Below are 24,450 nucleotides of genomic sequence, written 5' to 3'. Positions count from 1 at the left end.
AACATGAGAACCACGTCAGAATGGTGTTACAACGATTGCGGGACCATGGACTTTATGCCAAGCTGGAAAAATGCGCTTTTGATCTACAAGAGGTAGATTTCCTGGGATATCGTGTCTCGCCACTAGGGCTCACCATGGACCCGGCAAAGGTTGCAGCAGTATTGGAATGGCGGGCGCCAACCAACAAGAAAGAGGTGCAACGTTTCTTGGGGTTCGCGAACTACTACCGCAAGTTCATTCCAGACTTTGCCCGCTGGTCTGATCCAATCACCAGCTGCATCCGTGGGAAACAGCCCTTCCGCTGGACAGAACAAGCAGAGAAAGGGTTCCAGCAACTAAAGAAATTATTCACGTCCCAGCCAATCCTTCAGCACCCAGATCCTGAAACCCCTTTTGTCGTGCAGGCGGACGCCTCCGATGTGGCGATTGGGGCTGTACTCCTACAACCAGTGGGAGATCATCTTCACCCTTGTGCCTTTTATTCCCGTCAATTGACCGCACCAGAGAGGAATTACACTATTTGGGAAAAGGAACTTTTGGCCATAAAGGCAGCCTTTGAAACTTGGAGACATTGGTTAGAAGGGGCCAAATTTCCCATTGAAGTCCATACTGATCATCGGAACCTAGAGCATCTAAGAACTGCCCGCAAGCTAAATCAGAGGCAACAACGCTGGGCTTTATTCTTTGAACGTTTTAACTTCCAAATCCATTATGTAACCCCAGCCCAGACCAAGCAAGCAGATGCTCTGTCACGGAAACCGGAATATGCTGCAGGGCGCAAGGAGACCTTTGAGTCCCAGCTGCTACAGCCCGAGAACTTTGCCACGCTCACAGTGGGAAACACCAAATCCACTCCCATTGAATCAACTCCCTCTACTCCAGGGCCCCTTTGTGCTCAGGAAATCAGGGCTAGTCAGCAAGCAGATGCCTGGGCACAGGACCAACTTCGCCAAGGACTACATTTCCCCTTTTCGCTTAAGGATGGGCTACTTTGCTATAGAAACCATGTCTACATTCCTCCAGGACCGGGCAGGGAAAAAGCACTTCGTCTGTGTCATGACTGCAAGCCAGCAGGGCACTACGGACTATTTAAAACCATGCATTTGATCCTAAGAGATTTCTGGTGGCCCAAGATCCGCAAGGATGTGGAAAAATATGTCAACACCTGCCCAGTATGCCAGCGCTCCAAGACAAGAAGGGAAAAGCCCTCAGGGCTTCTGCATCCCCTCCCTACCCCATCTCGCCCATGGGAAATAATCTCTGCGGATTTTATCACTGATCTACCACCTTCTTGTGGATTCACCACAATCCTAGTGGTGGTGGACCTTTTTACCAAGTTAGCCCATTTCATTCCCTGCGATGGCCTTCCCACGGCCAAAGAGACTGCAGATTTATTCCTTCAACATGTTTTCAGATTGCATGGATTGCCCAAGAGTTTGGTCACAGACCGTGGGTCCCAATTCACCTCTCGTTTCTGGAAAGCACTACAAAAACTATTGGGCATAGACTCTCGTTTATCTTCGGCTCACCATCCCCAAACGGATGGGCAAACTGAGCGCACCAATGCCACTCTGGAACAATACCTTCGCTGTTATGTAAACTACCAGCAGGACAATTGGGTTTCCCTGTTACCGCTGTCAGAGTTTGCCTATAACAATGGTGTCCAGGCCTCGACTAAAGAAACCCCGTTCTTTGCAAACTACGGCTTTCATCCACGTTTCTTTCCTCCTGTCATTGAAACCTCAGAAGTTCCCGCAGCCGAAGACTGGCTGCAGGAACTCACAGCGGTGCAACAACTTTTGCTCCAGCAACTAGACCAAGCCAAGGAGGACTATAAACGTCACGCGGACAAACATCGCCAGCCGGGCCCCGAAATCAAGGTAGGAGACCGGGTTCTTCTGTCCACTCGCTTTTTGCCCTCCCATCGCCCTTGCCGGAAGTTAGATGCCCGTTTCATTGGTCCCTATCCAGTGGTGGCGCAACTTAACCCCGTGACTTTCAAACTCCAACTCCCACGCTCTATGCGCATTCATCCAGTGTTTCATCGCTCTCTGCTCCTTCCGGCGGATGGTGTGCGCCCTGATGTAGACCGGCCGGCCCCCACTCCTATTTTGGTGGATGGGGAGGAGGAATTCGAGGTTCAGGACATTTTGGATTCTCGCTTTCACCGCCGCCGCCTTCAATATCTCATTGACTGGGTGGGTTTTGGCCCCGAGGAACGCTCTTGGGAAGACGCTTCCACAGTCCATGCCCCAGATTTAACCCGCCGTTTCCATCAGACCTATCCCGCCAAGCCGCGGCCTCGCGCCTCGGGGAGAGAGTCCCAGTTTGAGAGGGGGCTTGAGGAGGGGGATAGTGTGATGACTCATGGGCCATGTAGTCCCGTTCCTAGTGCTGTTGTGACAGATGAAGAGGAAAACTTGGGTTTTCCACCATTTCAGCCAGAAAGGGAACTTTCCCAGCCTGATTTAGAGCCCTTGCACCTGCAGGAGGTTTGTATTCCAGAAATCTGCCAAACAAGCCCTGAGTCAAAATCTCCCCCATTTTCTCGCCGTAATTATTATCTACAACAAAAAGGAGTTCAGCAGGCTAATCGCCGAAGCCTGAGAATCGCAGCAAAGCATTCTGATGATTAAGCCTGCTTCCGTGAGAAAATTTAGGGAGTCATACATCTGGACACAGAGATTGACTTTCGTTTCTGGTTTCCCCAGAGAAGTGTTCTCTGGTGGGAAACGAGGCCCTATTTAGGTTCCTTGCCCTTTTTGGAATCTTGCGGAGTCAATTCATCAGCTACTGGAGTAGCGTGTGTGGACAGCTACTCCGTTTCCAAGCCTCGTTCCTGTTTCCAAGCCTTGTTCCTGTTTCCAAGCCTCCGTTCCCAGCCTTGTTTACTTCCATGGATCTTGCCTTGCTTCCCGGACCTTGCCAAGTAAATTCCACGGATCTTGTTTTTGCTCCTCGTTTCTTGTTGCCTTGTTCAAGCCTTGTGTTCCAAGCATCAAGTTATTACCTAGCCTTGCTCAAGTTTCATGGACTAAAGGACCTTGTCATCTCCCCTCACTTCGCTTGGCGAAGTGAGTGTTTCGGTTATTGGATTACAACTTTGGACCTTAATATTTCATATTGGACATTGTTTCTTTGGACTAATTTTGACTTTCCCTGAAAGGTCTATTCCTGAACTATTTCCTACACTTGCTTTTATTAACCTTATATATTTCCTTAATAAAGATATTAGTTAGATTCTGGCCTCTGTGTATGGTTATTGGTGCTCTGCAGCCTGGGTCGTGACAGTGGAAGAGGCCTAAGTGAGGCCTAACTGTGCCTGTCCCCTGGGCTTAGGTTGATAGGAGACCAAGTGGGCGGAGCTTAGCCTTCTAAGCTAAGCAATTGGATAAAAACTATTATTCCTCTCCCTGTAATTAGGACTTTATTTTTCTTTTCTTTTTGTTGTATCAACCTAGAGCCGTGACTGATGGGTTGTGTTGTCAAATTTTGAGGTTGGGGGACCTGTAGTTTTGTTGTTTTGTCCGCTGCCCTGATGCCATCACTCTTTTATATATATAGATATTATACTATGCTAATATTATAATATATTGTATATACATGTAATATTAATAATAATATGATGTAATACAATGTAATAATAATTATAATTCACTATTATAACTGTATATTTATATTACATGCAATACTACTAATAATATTGCAATATAGTCGTATAATATAATATATTGTATGTATATATACTTGTAAACTGCCCTGAGTCCCCTTCGGGGTGAGAAAGGCGGGATATAAATGTTGCAAATAAATGAATAAATAAATAAATCACAAACCTCGTATTGGTCCCCAGCACACAGTCGAGCAAAGCCAGCCAATCCTGCAGCAGAAACAAAAGTCAATGTAAGTGCCTTTTGCAACTACAAGAACCATCTTGATTTTCACAGATCTGGGTATATGACAGGAAGTAGGAGAGAAGTCCCCAAGCCAAGTTTCACCTGGTGGTTTCAGATGCACGAGATAAACATGCTTGGGACTTCATAGGAAGAATATGTATCAAAACATCAGTGGCCAGGAAAAAGGGATAAGCAGGCTTCTACCCATGTCCTATCTTTTCTCCCTTTTCCCTGCTTAAAATATGCCCTTTATAGTTTTAAAAAGGGCTACCAAACTCCCTTGCACACATTTTTGTATAACACGTTCCCTCGCCACTGGGTACCTTTCATCTTGATGTGGAACTCTCCCAGCTGGCTCTCCAGTTCACTTTCCAGTAGACACATATTCTGAAAGGAGAGGAATCCAACAAGTGCCTGTTAATGATCCCATCCACGAAGCCTCTTCTCCTCTCCCACTGCCCCTCATCGGCCCCAGACCATCCTGACCCACCTCTGTGTACTCCTTGTAACCCTTTCCAGCTTCGGCCAAGCTCTCCCGGGCTTCCTTGCTACCAGGTGATCCGGCTGTGTAGGCCTTAACCATGTTATGGGCTCCATCCCGAAGCCTTCGTTGGATGCAGTAAGCCTCATAGAGTTCGTCTATCTGTCAAAAAGAGGCCCAGAGAGCTTCAGCTGAAAGCCTAAGACCTAGAGCATCTGAAACATTCAGTAGGGCAGAGCTTGTAGTCCCTAGATGTGTCCTGTGAACAGTGCCCCCCCCCCCCACCAGCACCACCAGCGGCTGCCTGACCAGTCCTCCCAACAGACAGCCATCCAGCCTCAGAGAAGGAAATTCCATTGGACTCCCACTAGTTTACACAGTAAATACTATACGAAACATATGTATGAATGTATGTGTGTGTGTATGGAAATAAATACTGTATCCAACTCTTATAAAAAGTTGGTTCAACCTCCATCTTACTAGTAAAACTGAATTATTGTGTCGCAAAAGGATGCATGTCTAAAAACATGTCACCAACATGAAAAGTTTGGAAAGTTCTGCAGTAGGGTCATGTTGTTTGCATGCCACGTGGTACTCTACTGAACACATTTGGCCACTTTCCCTTTCTTGTAAGGCCACTTCCCCATTGTGCTTCCCCATTCTGCTCCTGATTTCTCTTGGTTGGCAGAAGCTGGGGCTGACAGTGGGCACTCACCCCGTTCCCCAGATTCGAACCACCAACCTTTCAGTCCAGTCCTTTCAGACCACCTAGATGCCCATTGGCTACGCTTTATCCAATATACCCAGATGTGCAAATCTATTCTAACTATATAATTTGCAAAAGCCTCCAAAGCATGTAACCTTTCTGAAATTCTTTCTTTGTGCCAAAATCAGGCAGTAGCAGGTACCTTGCTAGCATGAAATTCCAGGCGGCGTACAAATCGCTCGATGGACTTGACTTGCTGTGAAAGCATTAAACAAAGAAATGGTGTTAGACCAAAAGCAGAATCCAACTGGGAATAAGAAGTTCAGGGCTATAAAAAGGAAAGTTTCCTAAACTCCCTTTGAACGGACGGCAGAGGTTTGCCCCAGTGCTCACAGACTTATCAGGCTCTTCTACTGACCAGTTTGGAAAGGACAGTGTTTTAATCTGAATCTTCGTTGGCATACGGAAAAGACTGAAACCAGGGAATTACAATTTAGACCAATTTAATCATAAAGCACCAATGGGCATTTGGCCAGGCCCCTTCCCTTTCATTGCTGTTTTGGGGGTGAAAGAAAGTTGTCTAGTGCTGAAAGGGAGAAGCAGAAGAGGGAACTGGCAGAGATGCATTCCTTTATGCACAAGATTAAAAGCTGTTTTGTTTGCCCCTGCTACCAAAGGAACAGAGCTGCATTGCTGATCGCACAGAGATTACTTCATGCTATGATGCTGCTGCCTTAACTGAATCAAAGGTTCTTCTTATAGCTGATTTGGAGATACTGAGCTCAAAAGTCTACACGTTTAAACACCTGTTAGGGGATATTTAGGAAAATAACATTGGTAAAGAAAATAAACTTCTCTCCACTTTAGACCCTTATATTCTTAGGAATATAATAGGTCTCTTAAACCACCTTCAACCATTCTGAAAAAGGGTCTAAATTGCCTTGCAGTCTGAGCATAGGAAGAGCCTGTGATGAGATGCTGCTTGGAATTCCCACCCTATAGCCATTTTTTAAAAAATATCAAAATGATATCATTCAAAACTATTTGATGGATTCATTCATGGGAAGTTTTCAGTTTTAACAATGCCTGGGGGCACCTGTGTTTGGCCCTTAGAGTATGTCATTGGTCAGGGAAACAAAGAATCCTAAGCAAACTAAAAGAAACAGCAATGTTATCACACAATGTTAAACTAACTTGAAGATCCACAGAGATACCCACAGGAAGACATAGATATTACACCAATATCCAAACACCCAGAACTCTATGGTACATTGCTTAAAGGTTTTGTTTGCTATTTATTTATTTACAGTATTTATATTCCGCCCTTCTCACCCCGAAGCGGACTCAGGGTGGATCACATTATGTACATATAGGGCAAACATTCAATGCCCATAAACACATCAAACCGAGACAGAGACAACAGACAGACAGACGCAGAGGCAATTTAACCTTCTCCTGAGGGGATGTTTGATTCTGGCCACAGGGGGGAGCAGCTGCTTCATCATCCACTCTGATGGTACTTCCTCACTTCCTCATTCCAATGTTGTAAATTAGTTAAACTTGCCTCCCCACTTTTATAAGTGGTACCTTATTTCCTACTTGATAGATGCAACTATCTTTCGGGTTGCTAGGTCAGCAATGAGCATGGGCTATATTTTATTTTTAATTGACGGGTGCTCACCCCGCCATGGGCTGGCCTCGAACTCATGACCTCATGGTCAGAGTGATTTATTGCAGCAGCTGTTTACCAGCCTGCGCCACAGCCCAGCCCCTTCAAGCAGAGATTGGCTGAGCATCTGTCAGGGAATGATTGTGCATTCCTGCATGGCAGGGGGTTGGAATGGATGGCCTTTGTGGTCTCTTCCAACTCTATGATTCTATGAGTCTGGAACACCTCAGCAAGTCAGAGTCCAAACGTGGCAGGCTAAAACCCAGAATCTCAATCAGTGGCTGAGACCAGATGAGAAACTCCCCTCTGGGCACACAGAAGACTGGGTGACCTGGAAGGTGCTGAACAGACTGTGCTCTGGCACCATGAGATGCAAAGCCAATCTTAGAAAATGGGGCTACAAAGTGAAGTCCAGTTTGGAGAAGAGCAAATTACAGACCACTTACTACAATGCAACCTGAGCCCTGCCACATGCATTATGGAGGACCTTCTCACAGTGACACCAGAGGCACTCCAAGTGGCCAGCTTCTAGTCAAAGAAAATCTAATATACAGTAGAGTCTCACTTATCCAACACTCGCTTATCCAACATTCTGGATTATCCAACGCATTTTTGTAGTCAATGTTTTCAATATATCGTGATATTTTGGTGCTAAATTCATAAATACAGTAATTACTACATAGCATTACTGCATATTGAACAACTTTTTCTGCCAAATTTGTTGTCTAACATGATGTTTTGGTGCTTCATTTGTAAAATCACAACCTAATTTGATGTTTAATAGGCTTTTCCTTAATAATAATAATAATAATAATAATAAAACTTTATTTATACCCCGCCACCATCTCCCCAACGGGGACTCGGGGTGGCTTACATGGGGCCATGCCCAAAACCATACAATATGACAAAATATAAAACAACAAATCATAACACAATTTAACAATACAATAAATAATAACATACATTACAATCCAAAATTCAGAAAAAGCAATAAAAACCAGGGCAGGCCACATGAACACTAAGTTAAAACTTGGTGAGAAAGACAAATTAAAAAAAGCCACGGGGAGCAGGGACATAAAATATTATCCAACATATTCGCTTATCCAACATTCTGCCGGCCCGTTTATGTTGGATAAGTGAGACTCTACAGTAATGCCAAGTTTTCAACTTTATTTATGTTTTAAATACATTAATACATTATAACTGTATCCTCAATTTGCTTCTGACACGATAAACACAGTAGAGTCTCGCTTATCCAACCTTTGCTCATCCAACGTTTTGTATTATCCAACAAAGTCTGCCTCCCGTTTATGTCAGGAGACTCTACTGTAATAATAAATGACAAAAAATGAGAATAGATTCCAGGCCCCAGAAGCTCAATGTTGTGCATTAAGCTGCTGCAGGACATAGCAGACAGTGAAATCAATTCCACCTTGATTTCACACCCCTCCAATTTGTTTTCAGCACACCTTACCTTATCAAGGTCATAAAGAAAGCCCTAGAAAAGAAAGAAACAGGACGGTGAGTATCAGGTAGGGCTCAGAAATAGCAAAAGATGAATTCCCGTATGGCGCCATGTTGTGTGCGAGCAACTGCTTTTGAGTACGAATCATGCAAGGGCCATGCAAATTTTATTTTTTAAGTTCTGCTTAGTATGTTGTGGGGTTACAGTAGGCATGTGCAAAGTTGGGCCCTCCAGGTGTTTTGGACTCCAACTCCCACCATTCCCAACAGCCTCAGGCCCCTTCCTTTTCTCCCTCAGCCGCTTAAGCGGCTGAGGGAGAAAAGGAAAGGGCCTGAGGCTGTTAGGAATGGTGGGAGTTGGAGTCCAAAACACCCGGAGGACCCACATTTGCCCATGCCTGGGTTAGAGCCACTCTGAGATTTTCACTGCTATCTGTATCCTCATTAGAAAGATTTAATCTTCTGAACAGAGGCATGGGCGTAAAAAAAAGTCACAGGAGTGTTCCCTATGTTATGCAAATCCTTTTTAAAAATGGGCTGGAGTCACACTTAAACAATGTACCTATTCCGACTTAAGAATGAATCTAAAGGGGTCGTGTCCAGAAACGAAATTGTATTGGAAATCAATACATGAGGAAACACAGAAAATTCTACAAAAAATCATTTCCAATGAAGCCAGAAATGTATTTACTGGGCCTGACGGAAAATACAATAAATTGGAATCAGAACGAGGACAAAATATTTACATATGTAGCAACAGCAGCAAGAATCACCTTTGCTAAGTACTGGAAACAAAAAGACATCCCAACAAAACAGCAATGGCTGGAGAAACTGAATGAAATATATGATATGGATAAACTAACATATTTAATGAAAGTAAACAGAGGAAATACAATTAAACGAACAGATTGGGAAAAATACGAAAAATACAAGAAAAAGCTAAAGGAAAATTAAGCAAAAGAAGAATCCGAGAAAAGACATTACAGAACTAGTCCAGTCTATGAAAAGGGAAAGGAAAAGAAATGAAACTCAAGCCACAAAGAATAGAAAGCGGAAGGACAAACTATAGTATTTTATTTATATATACAGTAGAGTCTCACTTATCCAACACTCACTTATCCAACGTTCTGGATTATCTAACGCATTTTTGTAGTCAGTGTTTTCAATACATCGTGATATTTTAGTGCTAAATTCGTAAATACAGTAATTACTACATAGCATTACTGTATATTGAACTACTTTTTTCATCCAAATTTGTTGTCTAACATGATGTTTTGGTGCTTCATTTGTAAAATCATAACCTAATTTGATGTTTAATAGGCTTTTCCTTAATGCCTCCTTATTATCCAACATATTCGCTTATCCAACATTCTGCCGGCCCGTTTATGTTGGATAAGTGAGACTCTACAGTACAATTAAACGAACAGATTGGGAAAAATACGAAGAATACAAGAAAAAGCTAAAGTAAAAATAAGCAAAAGAAGAATCCGAGAAAAGACATTACAGAACTAGTCCAGTCTATGAAAAGGGAAAGGAAAAGAAATGAAACTCAAGCCACAAAGAATAGAAAGCGGAAGGACAAACTATAGTATTTTATTTATATATATTATTCTTTTTTAAAAAAAAAATATGTAATTGATATTCCCCCCCCCCGCCCTTCCTTTTGCCTTTCTGTTGTTTTCTCTCTCTCTCTCTTTTCTCCTTTCTCCCAACCATCACCTTACCCACTATTTTTAATGTATGTGCATGATAGAAAATTTGAATAAAAATTAAAAAAAGAATGAATCTAAAGAACCTATCTTGTCTGTAACCTGGGGATTTCCAGTCACTAGTGCTGAATCATGCCAGTTAAGAACGTAAAGCATAAACACAATGTTTGCGTTTGGTATCCGCCTTCCACTCACCAAGCGGGAATTCCTCTTGGACTCACGGATCTGGGTGGTCAGCTTCTCCAGCTCCAGTTGGTGTACTTCCAGGTAAGCTCTACAAGAGAGAAATGGTGCTGAGCATACAAGGAGCAACACTTTTCCCAGCCTTTCCTTCCCCTTACTGTGGAGAGTAGGGCAGGTAGCATTCCATTTATCTGTTCAAGCTGATCCAGCATCTATGGGATGCTATCCTTAGTAGCCAGCTGCATTCTCCATGGAGCCACAGTGGTGCAATGGGTTAAACCCTTGTGTCGTCTGAACTGCTGACCTGAAGGTCGGCGGTTTGAATTCACAAGATGGGGTGAGCTCCCATCTGTCAGCCCTAGCTTCCTATGCGGGGACACGAGAGAAGTCCCCCGCTGGATGGTAACACATCCAGGTATCCCCTGGGCAACGTCTTTGAAGATGGCTGATTCTCTCACACCAGAAGCGACTTGCAATATGACATGATAAGAAAGCTCAATTCTCCAACACTCAGCAGAATTTCATCTGGTCAAGATTGTGATTTACAAGCTTAGCCGAGGAAACCATTGACAGAGAGACAGAACTTTAGGCAAACGTTCTTTGCTAACTATCTAAGTGTGCCTTCACCCACCCAACAAAGATGGTGATGGAGAAATGCAGGCATATAATACACCAATCTATGGGGAAAAGGCTGTTGAGTGTACAGCACTGGAGGAATTAAGCTTAAACCATCATTATACCAAAGCAACAAAGGAGCGGGGAATCTCTGGCACTCCTGATACTTCGAACTATTGTTCCTGAAAGCCCTGAACGTTTGGACTACTGCTCCCCAAACCCCTTGCTTTCAGGTTAGACAAAGTGCAGCCTTGGGCCACAGGTGTTCTGCAAGGTTTTTTTTTCAGATCCCGCTTGCATTGCCCTTTTCATGGCCAAAAAAGGATAGAATGAATGGCGTCTTCTAGAGCTTCCAAAAGCAGTTAGTCACCATTTAATGGGGTTGCAGGTCCCCTATGCCCTGTTAACTTTTTTTAAAAAAGTTTTTTTCCAACTAGAAGTGAACTTTTGTCCATTTATAATTGGAATACTTGTATATATGGGGCAATCTATGCAGGGCAGAAAAATGTTATCTCAGATTTGCTATGGTTGCACACTCTTAGAAGCCAAAATTCCCATCCCTGTATATTATGACATAGTTTGCAGTTATTTCTCAAGAGTCCTTTTTATCCAGCCATTTGAGTCAAGAGTGTTTGTGTTACTTGTTCTGGGATCTACAGTAGAGTCTCACTTATCCAACACTCGCTTATCCAACGTTCTGGATTATCCAACACATTTTTGTAGTCAATGTTTTCAATATATAGTGATATTTTGGTGCTAAATTCGTAAATATAGTAATTACTACATAGCATTACTGCGTATTGAACTACTTTTTCTGTCAAATCTGTTGTATAACATGATGTTTTGGTGCTTCATTTGTAAAATCATAACCTAATTTGATTTTTAATAGGCTTTTCCTTAATCTCTCCTTATTATCCAACATATTCACTTATCCAACGTTCTGCCGGCCCGTTTACGTTGGATAAGCGAGACTCTACTGTACTTATTATCACTTTTGTGAACAGCTGGGCCAGTCATTGTCATGGGTATTTCTTTTGTGTTTGGATTGCTAGTGACTTTGTCTTTTAACATTCTTGCCAGGATCAATATATGGTAGAAACTAAGATGGCATTGTGTGGATTCTGGATGAACAGACACATAGAGCCCTCTCCAAGCTAAAGGCTGGGGAAAAGATGTCTATTGGGTAAGTGGCAGCATCACTACTTACGTTAGTCCCTTCTTCAGTGCTTCATACACTTCATCGAGTCGTTCTGGCTGGGGCACCTTGGGCGGAGGGGACTTGTGGGACATTGAAAACATCCTACTGACTCTGGAGCCAGACTTCCTGGAGACAGTCGGTGTGCTGAATGCAGGGAAATTCCTACCCCAAAAATCCCCATAGAAAGGAAGATGCTATGAACTTATCAGAACAAGATAATACTCAGTAACTGGAGGGCTGGGGGACTAAGGAATGGCCTATGACTAACTGTGCTGAGCAGCCATCATAGAACCATCAGTGGTAACATTGAAAAGTATAGGAAAGTGCTCAAGAGGACATTTCCCTTTTTAATCTATATATTGTTTTTTCAGCAATATTATCATACAATTTACAGAGATAATAATTGTCTTCCTTATATCACTATATGCATCAATTTGAATTAGTTTCCCCCACCTGCCCCATTGACGACATTTGTCATGTAACTTGTAATGATGGGTCACATAAATTGGATCCATCTATGAAATCCATAGATTGGACAGTCAGGAATTAACAAAGTCAATGGTGAAGGCAGTAAAAATCCACACAATGCAAAAGATCTGGACAATGATGTTTGAATGTGTGTTTTTGACATATCTTGTGAAAAATGGAGTGTGAGAAAGAAGTTTAAATATGACACTGCTATATATGCTGTAATTCACTGATTCTAAAACACCATCAATTGTAAGACACACCCTAATTTCATCACCACCACCAACAACAAAAATACATAAAATACACCTGAGATTTTAAGATGTACCCAATGATTAGAGATATTAGGGGCCGGGCTGTGGTGCAGGCTGGTGAGCAGCCTGCTGCAATAAATCACTCTGACCAAGAGGTCATGAGTTTGAGGCCAGCCCGTGTTGGAGTGAGCACCCGACAAAAATAAAAAATAGCCCTTGCTCGTTGCTGACCTAGCAACCCGAAAGATAGTTGCATCTATCAAGTAGGAAATGAAGGTACCACTTATAAAGTGGGGAGGCTAATTTAACCAATTTACGACTCCATAAAAAATCATCCAGCCAACGTTGGAATGAGGAAGTGCCGTCGCAGTGGATGATGAAGCAGCTGCTCCCCCTGTGGCCAGAATCGAACATCCTCTCAGGAGAAAGTTAAATTGCCTCTGTGTCTGTCTCTGTCTTTGTTCTATGTGTATATAGGCATTGAATGTTTGCCTTATATGTATACAATGTGATCTGCCCTGAGTCCCCTTCGGGGTGAGAAGGGTGGAATATAAATACTGTAAATAAATAAATAAATATCTATATAGGGAAAAAGTTTGTCTTAGAATGGAAGAAATACAGCAAGAGGACTTGAGCATCCATGGATGTTGATATCCGCAGGGGTCCTGGAACCACATCCCAGCAGATACCAAGGGCCAGCTATAATTTGGTGCTTCTCTGAGCTAGCTTATTTGATTTAGTTAATAACTCTGGAATTTAGAGTTAAGTCTCACACATATGCGGAGGGGGCAGGAAGGAACAATGCAAGAATTGTGCATTCGCCAAATATGTCCTATGAGGCCTTTCATACATACATACATACATACATACACACATTTTTCGAACTTATATGCCGCCACTCCCTAGGGCTCAGAGCGGCATATAAGTTCTCATGCTATGGATGAGTCCTTCTATTTGGGCTGCAACCTGTTCCATCTTCTCCTTACGTTTCACTCTTCATCTGAGGCTACAAAAGACAAAGCTGACCAAGGAATGGTTAGTTTATCTTGGCATCTCCTTGCTCACATAAATGCACAAATTTCTCACCTCTTGAGAACCTCTCTTATATTTAAGATGCTTGGGGCTTTTACAGATTACATTGTTACAAGTCGCAAACATGTTTTAGGCAAAGCAATTCTTCCTGCCAACGTCAGGAAAAGTAGCCATGCCGAGGGAATGTTCTTCCGTATCCCTGGTCATCTTGGAAGAAATCAACTGGAATTTTCATATGAACCCCTCTTCCTTCTGCTGACAAGGAAATGATCTCTTTCTTGCTATCAGTTGTTTACTCCTAATGAATGGGAGATCTTGCCAAACTGGTTCAGAGTGGTATACCTTGTCCTTGATTGGCTTTGTCCCATGTTGCAATCCCATTCTATGATCAGATAATCATCTAAGAGCCATTAGGAGACCTTAGGTCATGTTCATATCTGCTCGGTGAACTCATCACTTCAAGCACATGGGCCTTTTCTTCTGAATTCCTCATATTACAGCATTAAATCCAAATTTTCTCCATCCAGACGTGTTTCAAATGGCAAAATGGCAGTCCCAAACTTAGAAACAAGTTAACTATAAGCAGAGGGGCAAAGCCAAGACAGAGTTCCTGACAGATCTTCCATGAGATTTCAGAAGAGAGATCCCAGAGTAGAGAGAGCCACACAAATTCCAGAGGGATCCTAGGGAAGAGATCTTGCGTAGGATTCCAGAGAGCTCTGAAACTTCCTTCCTGGAGAAGTTAGACTTGCAGACACTTTTCTCTCTTTCCACAGACAGTTTATTTATTTATTTACAGTATTTATATTCCGTGCTTCTCACCCCGAAGGGGACTCAGGGCGGATCACATTATACACACACAGGGCAAACATTCAATGCCCATATACACATCAAACAGAGACTGAGACAGACAGACGCAGAGGCAATTTAACCTTCTCCTGAGGGGATGTTCAATTCTGGCCACAGGGAGGAGCAGCTGCTTCATCATCCACTCTGACGGCACTTCCTCATTCCAGGTCGTAAATTAGTTAAACTTGCCTCCCCACTTTTTTTATAAGTGGTACCTTATTTCCTACTTGATAGATGCAACTGTCTTTTGGGTTGCCAGGTCAGCAACGAGCAGGGGCTATTTTTTATTTTTAATTGATGGGTGCTCACCCCGCCACGGGCTGGCCTCGAACTCATGACCTCATGGTCAGAGTGATTTATTGCAGCTGCTCAACAGCCTGCACCACAGCCCGGCCCCGATGTTGATGACCTTTCTATTTTGACAGGCCTTTGAGGACTGGTGTCCAAACCTCGCCCTGCCTCAACCATTTATTTTAATCATTTACGTTTTAAATTGGTTTTATTATATTTATTGATCATTCAATCACTTTTTCCACTTTTGCATTTTGTAAATTTAAAACTATTTTTTTTTAAAAATCTATTGTTACCTGTCTTGACTCCCATTCCCATTATGAATACTGAGGAAGGAATGGCAGGAGAAGAATATATAGGAGGGGAAGAACCTACAGGACTCGAGATTCTGATTCATCCCCTTGAGATCAGGGTGGAGAAACCAAGAATGGGAAAGAGCGTAAGAAGGAAATGCAAAACTACTGTGCTGACGGCAATTCTCAATGGCAAGATGGAAGATGGAGAACCATTTAATGGCGCAAAGACAGTGAGTGGTTACATAGATCGCTACAGGTTTCCTACAGGTCTATCCCAATCCCCTTTCCCATAGAGGAGAGGATTCACCGGGACCTACCTGAAAGATTTGTCCTGGGTAGAATTGACCCCAGCAAACGACTGGCTTCTATTGATCCTGACCACCAGACTGCGTCGCTGGGGCCGCACTGAGAGGGACATCATCGAACTCCACTGGGAGGGACCCCCTGAAAAGAACAGAACAAGGTGAGGGACGCATGGCAGAATACGGCATCAAGGGATTAAGGAATGGGGTCTAATGATCCAAAACGTAAACAGCTGGATGTCAATGCAGAGCTGAGCTCCAACATCCCTGAGGAAACAAAAGTGAGATCACACAATGATGATCCAATATGAGAAGATCACGGTCACCAGGTTCCTCTATAGCTTCCCCATACCAGTTTCCTTTGCTGATTATCAAAACATACGAGTCTGCCTTATACTAAAGCTTGGAAAAATATTTTTCTGCACTACAGTTCCCAGAACCTACTGTAGTCCCAAACAGAACCTTTCCCAATATACCGTATATACTCGAGTATAAGCCGACCCGAATATAAGCCGAGGCACCCAATTTTACCACAAAAAAACCTGGGAAAACATTGACTCCAGTATAAGCCGAGGAGTCTACCGTATAGCATGCAGCTGTGGACAAATCGATATAGGGGCCACCAAACACAGCACCCAAACACGAATCAAGGAACATGAAAGGCACTGCAGACTAATTCAACCAGAGAAGTTAGCCATAGCAGAGCACTTGATGAACCAACCTGGACACAGCCTATTATTTGAGAACACAGAAATGATGGACCACGCTAAAAACCACCATGTCAGATTATACAGAGAAGCCAGTGAAATCCACAAGCAAGTGGACAATTTCAATAGAGAGGAGGAAACGATGAAAATCAACAAATTCTGGCTACCAGTACTGTCCAAGATCAGGACAGTAAATAAAGAACAACACTAAAAATAAGGAACTAGAAGCATTCTCTCCTGACGTTTCACCCACATCTATGGCAGGCATCCTCAGAGGTTGTGAGGTCTGTTGGAAACTAGTCAAGTGGGATTTATATATCTGTGGAATAATGTCCACCGTGGGAGAAAGACCACTTGTCTGTTTGAGGCAAGTGTCAATGTTGCAATTGGCCATTAGCATTGAATAGCCTTGCAGCTTTAAAGCCTGGCTGCTTCCTGCCTGAGGGAATCCTTTGTTGGGAGGTGTTAGCTGGCCCTGTTTCTTGTCTAGAATTTCCCTGTTTTCTGTTTTCAGGGCCAGCTAACACCTCCCAAGAAAGGATTTCCCCAGGAGGACTGTCAGGAGAGGATGCTTCTGGAACATCATCATCATCATCATCATCATTTAATTACTTAATTAATCGCCCTCCATCCAAGATGCTCTAGGCGATTTACATGGCCATACAGCCTGGAAAACTCATAGCAACCCAGGGATTCGGTCATGAAAGCCATCAACAACACATTAAATATTATCTATCAGCTGCAGGGATGGGAACAAGAAGGAAAAAAGATGAATATTTTACAGATGTAAGAAAGCATACTTCATACTGAGGTTCAAGGAAGACTTTCAAAACAACACAAAAATGGAAACAGACTGCCACTAAATGCTATTCAGTATATGATGCCAACTTGTTGGGTCAACATATGTTTAAATCACAACTTCCTCTAATTTCTGGATATTTGTGTGCTGCTTTTACAGAAACTAGCAATACAAATCTTGGCTGACTTTGGCAGTTCTCCTCAGAGGAATGGCCCTTAAGTTCTTGGTAAATCACACAAGGCGGCACCTCTCCTGGTCATTTTTCATGGCAGACAAGTCTCAGTCTACTTGGATCTGGCCTTACATAAAAATGTACCATTTTTCTCTCTCTCGATTCTCATCACACGATGGATTAGGAACCCTAACAAAGGTTAATATCAATTCTTGGTGGTACATCCTATCCCAGGAAAACTCATAGGAAATGGAAGGGATAGGGACCTAGCAGTGGTTTTAGGACTTCCCGAGTTGCTTACTTTTATCTCAAAGTGCTATTTCTAAGATGCTTAACTGAGGCAGAAAAAATGAAATGCACAGATACACGATGAGTGACGCCTGGCTTGAAAATAGTCCATCTGAAAAAGATCTTGGAGTCTTTGCGGACAAAAAAGTTGAACATGAGCCAACAGTGTGATGCAGCAGCTAAAAAATCCAGTAAGTTTTTGTTCTGATTCAAAGGAATACAGTATCTAGATCTAGGGAAGTCATGGCGTCTTTGTATTCTGCTTTGGTTAGACCTCACCTAGAATACTGTGTCCAATTTTGAGCATCACAGTTTAAATGAGATATGGACAAGCTGGAAGGTGTCCAGAGGAAGGCAACTAAAGTGATCAAAGGTCTGGTAGACCATGAATCCCCTTGAGGAGCAGCTTAAAGAGCTGGGTATGTATGTTTAACCTGCAGAAGAGAAGGTTGAGAAGAGACATGAAAGCCATGTATAAATATTTTAAAGGTTGTCATAAGGAAGAGGGAGGAACCTGATTTTCTGCTGCTCTGGAGACTAGGACTCAGAGGAATGGGTTCAAATGACAGGAAAGGAGATTCCACCTGAACATTAGGAGGAACTTCCTGACTATAAGAACTATTCAGCAGGGGAACTCTCTGACTTGGGAGTGTAGTGGAAGCTCCTTCCTTAGAGGATTTTAAACAGAGGCTGGATGGCCATCTGTCGGGGTGCTTTGATTGTGTGTTCTTACCTGGCAGAATGGGTTGGACAAGATGACCCATGTGGTCTCTTCCAACTCTATGATTCGGCAGCTGAAGTCCGAACAAGGAAACAGAGAAAGCAAGAGTAGGATAACTAGTGTCCAGAAGACATAAGTAATGTACAGTGCTCCCTCACTACTTCGCGGTTCACTTTTCACAGATTCACTGTTTTGCGGTTTTTCAATAAACTCTAAAAGAATATTCTAAATCATAAAAAATTACAATTTACAGCCTAAGGAAGAGAAGGAGAAGCCAAAGGAAGAGAAAAGGAGCCCAAGCGGCAACGGGAGGAGAAGGAGGCGATTTATCAACACACAATTGGTTGATAAAGACTTAAAATATTTGTATAACTACTAAAATAATGTATAAATATTAAAATAAATATAGCGTCCCTACTATATAAGTGGATTTTCACTTATTGCGGGTGGTCCTAGAGCGTAACCCCTGCGATAAGTGAGGAACACTGTATACCAGGGGTCCCCAAACTTTTTAAGCCGAGGGTAGGTCCACAATCCTTCAGACTGTTGAGGGGCCGGATTATCATTTGAAAAAAAAAATACAAACAAATTCCGATGCACATTGCACATGTCTTATTTGTAGTGCAAAAACAACAACAACAACAACAACAATGAAAGAACAATACAATATTTAAAAATAAAAACAATTTTAACCAACATACATTTATCAGGATTTCAATGGGAAGTGTGGTGCTGCTTCTGGCCAATGAGATAGTCAAGTTAATTAGGGTTGTTGTTGTTGTTGTTGTTGAGTGCCTTCAAGTCATTTCAGACTTTGGGCGAGCCTAAGTCTAAAATTTATTTATTTACTGCATTTATTTACTACATTTGTATCACACCCTTCTCACCCCAAAGGGGACTCAGAGTGGCTTACAAATTATATGTACATACAATATATTATATTATTAGCATATCACAATATTAGCACTATATATTACTACATTGAAATATACCACTATACTGTAATATTATTAGTAATATTATATGTAATATAGAATATATAATTAATATTATTATATGGTATTATTATTAGTGTTATATTGTATTACATTATAATATTATTATCAATATTATATGTATATACAATATATTATATTATAAAATTGAGGGCGGGGGCCAGGTAAATGAGCTTGGAGGGCCGCATCCAGCCCCCGGGCCTTAGTTTGGGGACCCCTGCTGTATACCATATTAATATGGCTAATTACAACATTCACACCTGCCTTAAGCAGACAAGAGTTCTTTCTCCCACCCTGGACATTTCACAGATATATAAACCTCACTTGCCTAGTTTGCAACAGACCTCATAACCTCTGAGGATGCCCGCCATAGATGTAGGCAAAACATCAGGAGAGAATGCTTCTAGAACATGGCCATACAGCCCAGAAAGATCACAGCAACCCATATCAAGATGGTCTAAGCTCCATCTTGAAGACACCTTGCCAGTCTAATAAGATGCTCACTCTGGAAAGCAAACTCAGACTCAGCCAAGAACATCTGACCATCTTCCTCTCATTATGTTCAACCATCTTTTTCAAGTTTTAGGTCTTTCAGCTCCTTCTAGTATTGTGCTGGGAGGACTAATATGTCCATGAGAAGCAGATGGCACTGAACAGATGGGCAGGGATAACGTGCCACACAAAGGTTTGGAGGGCTGGAGAGGGTGGGTTTCCTGTAATTGGTTTATAGATCACTATGGACTGCCAGTAACTAGCTCTCTTCTAGCACTCCATGAAACTCGATGCCTCCGTGCCACACACAGATGGAGAAACATTAAATCCCTCACCAAGTGGTGCCGAATTCTGCATCTTTTGTACCTCATGCAGAAAGGAACACATCACCTTAATTACATTGATTTTTCCCATCTTACTATAGCTTTGTGAATAGTAGCATTCGGAAAAGAAAGAGAAGATCTACCAAAGACACTTAGAACCTCTGACTGGTTGCCATGCTATTCAGCCACCTCAGAGTCTCCTGAGATACACATTTTAAATTTTATAAACATAACAAAACCAGTGATTTTTTAAAAAGTTCTGTCTCCAATGCTATGTGTTGTGCACACCTCAAAGCAAACATCACACATAAGAATAAGCATATTTATTTATTATTTAGTCAAGATTGTGGGATTTGAATTTAGGTACAAGGCTTGTGGATATGATGCCTGACTTTAAAATATCCTCTAACCATTCCTTGGCCTCAGAGCCACAAGTGCTGTTGGGTTGCAAACCCCATTATCCCCAGAAAAAGTGAAGGCAGTTGTATTTCAATTACATTTGGGGACCCAAATTGGGTAAAACCTAAAGAGCACTGACCACTACAATTTTATTGTTGTGTTTCATTTTCATTGCCTATTTCACTTTGATTGAGGTGTCTTATGTTGATCCCTCTATGTTGTTATTTTATGCTATACTAGCTGTGCCCGGCCACGTGTTGCTGTGGCGAAGTATGATGGTATGGGAAATAAAGTATTGAGGAATTGGTGGTAGTTAAGGTAAAGGGTAAAGGTTTTCTCCTGACATTAAGTCCATTATAAATGGGTAATATAGCTGTGTGGAAGGGCCTTGAGTCTACACTGCCATATAATCCAGTTCAAATCAGATAATCTGTATTTTATAGGCAGTGTGGAAGAGGCCTAAGTGAGGCCTAACTCTGCCTGTCCCCTGGGCTGAGTGGGTTGCTAGGAGACCAAGTGGGCAGAGCTTAGCCTTCTAACTGGCAGCAATTCGATAAAAACAATTATTCCTCTCCCTGTAATTAGGACTTTATTTTTCTTTTCTTTTTGTTGTATCAACCTAGAGCCATGAATGATGGGTTGTGTTGTCAAATTTCGAGGTTGGGGGGCCTGTAGTTTTGTTGTTTTGTCCGCTGCCCTGATGTCATTACTCTTTTATATATACAGATTTGGTGTTGTTTATTGATTTTGTTTAATTTCTGTTGTATTTGTTATGTTCTATGTTGCATTATGGTTGCCTTGTAAGCCACCCTGTGTCCCTTTTGGGAGATGGGATATAAATAAAGTTGTTGTTGTTGTTGTTGTTGTTAATAATAATAATAATAATAATAATAATAATAATAATAACTTCTCAGATCCAGTTGAGAATATGCTTGCCTGATTATCTGAACTGACAACAGAATAATAATTAAAAAAATCAACTGTGCCAGACTAGCTTCCCTCAGACAAATAGAAATCCAACTTAATTAAACATAATGCTACTGAAAGGGATTAAAATATAGCCACATATAATTTCAGAGGCTAAAGCATTCCATCGAATTCTGTCAAACACAGCCTTCAATCCCAATTTTAATCCAGATAATAACACAGTCATTTGAGAGACTTTGCCTGATCTATGTGGTTGAAGTTCTTACTGCTGATCCTAGTCTGGCAATCCTAAGAAAGTATGCAAAGCAACTCACAACAACATTCCGCTTGTCAATTATATTATTATTTGAGCAATCAAGAGTTTCAATTGTGTGATCTTGTTCTTCACTGGCTCTGTATGGACACCCCTTTCTCACTTGCTTTGCATTTCGACTAACCATAGATAGTCAGGGCAACGAAAAAGGAAAGCTAGGTGATCATATGTAAAGCAAAGAAAAAAAGAGGATGGCCAATTCATTTCCACAGAGGCAGGACTGGCATCACAATTTGATATTTGACCGGATTACAGCAGAAATAGAGCAGGAAGCCTGTCCTGCATAGAACAAATTACAAAAAAACTTTCTACTCCAGGCCTGGAAGAAAGCATAGTTTCAGGCACCATAACAATTGACAAAGGCTATTAACACATACATTTTCAAGGAAGTGCAAATATGTACATAAAGAGAGTAAGTACATTGCCATGGAAGAGAACAAGGTCAAACATTTTTTTCTTGCCAGAAGAGTTCTCTTGTGGACTCAAGAGCATGCAACCCTACTGAAATGACTGGTTGTACAAAGAGATGCACCACAAAGAACTATTTGGACTCCTGTCTCTCCATTTCCTTTAAAAACAAGGAAGAGGAAAATGTAGAATGCACATTAAAAAGAATACACTCAGTACCATGTCACTATGTCCACATCCACCGACCATCGGATTGCCCAGCAAAACAAGGAGACCAAAGAACAACTCGTACAAAATGCCTGGGAAGAGTTCAAAACACTTACTGTATATACTCGAGTATAAGCCGACCCGAATATAAGCCGAGGCACCTAATTTTACCACAAAAAAACCTGGGAAAACATTGACTCCAGTATAAGCCGAGGGTGGTAAATTTCAGAAATAAAAATAGATACCAAGAAAATTATATTAACTGAGGCATCGGTAGGTTAAATGTTTTTGAATATTTACATCATTCTCAAATTTGAGATAAGACTGCCCAACTCTGATCAAATCATTATTCTCATCTTCTTCAATGTAAATGTGCTTATGTATCCTTTTAATAATAATAATAGAGTAATATAATACAGTAGAGTCTCGCTTATCCAACGTAAACGGGCCGGCAGAATGTTGGATAAGCGAATATGTTGGATAATAAGGAGAGATTAAGGAAAAGCCTATTAAACATTAAATTAGGTTATGATTTTACAAATTAAGCACCAAAACATCATGTTATACAACACATTTGACAGAAAAAGTAGTTCAATACACAGTAATGCTATGTAGTAATTACTGTATTTACGAATTTAGCACCAAAATATCATGAAGTATTGAAAACATTGACTACAAAAATGCGTTGGATAAACCAGAACGTTGGATAAGCGAGTGTTGGATAAGTGAGACTCTACTGTACATGTAATAGTAATAATAATAATAAATACAGGAAAATAATACAAATAATAATAAATAGAGTAAAATAATAAATGCAACAACAATAATAATAAGATCAGAGTAAAATAATAAATGTAATAATAATAATAATAATAATTATTATTATTATTATTATTATATTGATCATATCCTCAGCTGCTGTAAGAAAATTGCACAGACAGACTGCAAATAGAGGCACAACTATGTGGCCCAAATGATTCATTGGAACTTATGCCTCAAGTACCACCTCCCAGCAGCAAAGAACTGGTGGGATCATAAACCTGCAAAAGTATTGGAGAATGAGCACGCACAGATACTGTGGGACTTCCGAATCCAGACTGACAAAGTTCTGGAACACAACACACCAGACCTCACAGTTGTGGAAAAGAAAAAGGTTTGGATCGTTGATGTCGCCATCCCAGGTGACAGTCGCATTGACGAAAAACAACAGGAAAAACTCAGCCGCTATCAGAACCTCAAGATTGAACTTCAAAGACTCTGGCAGAAACCAGTGCAGGTGGTCCCGGTGGTGATGGGCACACTGGGTGCAGTTCCAAAAGATCTCAGCCGGCATTTGGAAACAATAGACATTGAGAAAATTACGATCTGCCAACTGCAAAAGGCCACCCCACTGGGATCTGCACGCATCATCCGAAAATACATCAAACAGTCCTAGACACTTGGGAAGTGTTCGACTTGTGATTTTGTGATATGAAATCCAGCATATCTATCTTGTTTGCTGTGTCAAAATAAAATAATAATAGAGTAAAATAAATGTAATAGTAGCAACAATAATAGAGAAAAATAATAAATGTAATAATAGCAATAATAATAGAGAAAAATAATAAATGTCCCATATATTCTCGAGTATAAGCTGACCTAAATATAAGCCAACCAGGACCCTCACCCGAATATAAGCCGAGGGGGGCTTTTTCAGTCTTAAAAAAGGGCTGAAAAACTAGGCTTATACTCAAGTATATACAGTAAATACCCGCAAAACCACACCGACCTGAGCAACAACGCATCCAAGGGAATCAGTATCAACTTCCAGCCATCAGGAGACGCATCATTTTCTCTGCCGCTGAGGATTGTGGCCACAATGCTCAACATATCTTTGGTGGATCCTGGTCCACAACATTTCAGAAGACAATTGCAGGCACTAAAAGAATCCTCCTGGTCCATGAGAGGCAAGGCACTGTGCAATTTAGGAGGCAACCCTTGAATGGCAGACTTACCTCTTTATGTTCCAGTCCTGGTTTCTAAGGCAACACTGGCCCAATTAAACTCATTATGAAGGAGCTGTAATCCCAAGCAAGGCCTTGGCAGATTACCTTCTTCTCTGTTGGGGCCGTTTAATCAGATCATGGAGTGAGTCATGTCTTGCCACCCGCACCAACCTCAGCAAGTATTTATGGACGGAAAGCCTGGGTGACAAGGCAGCGGCTCCCTTGCCAAGTCAGCACACCGTTTGGGTGGCTCAGGATGGAGGACGTGGGAGATCTTATCCAGACACGGACAAGAAGCAATCTC

General features: G+C 41.8%; 1 protein-coding gene across 6 annotated transcripts in view; it reads right to left on the bottom strand.

Annotated features, from left to right (window-relative positions):
- ripor1 (RHO family interacting cell polarization regulator 1) overlaps nt 1–24,450 on the bottom strand; it is a 143,552-nt gene that overhangs the window by 32,936 nt on the left and 86,166 nt on the right. For all 6 annotated transcript variants that reach the window (XM_062962019.1, XM_062962018.1, XM_062962017.1 and 3 more), the window contains 8 exons: nt 15,426–15,552; nt 11,928–12,080; nt 10,118–10,196; nt 8,224–8,247; nt 5,283–5,336; nt 4,384–4,536; nt 4,217–4,280; nt 3,834–3,877 (listed from right to left, as the gene is read on the bottom strand). In XM_062962019.1, the coding sequence (XP_062818089.1) occupies nt 3,834–3,877; nt 4,217–4,280; nt 4,384–4,536; nt 5,283–5,336; nt 8,224–8,247; nt 10,118–10,196; nt 11,928–12,080; nt 15,426–15,529 (675 nt within the window). In that variant the 5' untranslated portion in view covers nt 15,530–15,552. Of the gene's footprint in view, nt 1–3,833; nt 3,878–4,216; nt 4,281–4,383; nt 4,537–5,282; nt 5,337–8,223; nt 8,248–10,117; nt 10,197–11,927; nt 12,081–15,425; nt 15,553–24,450 lie in introns of those variants that run through there.

Source organism: Anolis carolinensis, unplaced genomic scaffold (assembly GCF_035594765.1).
Source record: "Anolis carolinensis isolate JA03-04 unplaced genomic scaffold, rAnoCar3.1.pri scaffold_9, whole genome shotgun sequence".
Taxonomy (NCBI): domain Eukaryota; kingdom Metazoa; phylum Chordata; class Lepidosauria; order Squamata; family Dactyloidae; genus Anolis; species Anolis carolinensis.
The sequence above is the reverse complement of the archived record's forward strand: the minus strand, read 5'-3'. Positions and strand labels throughout refer to the sequence as shown.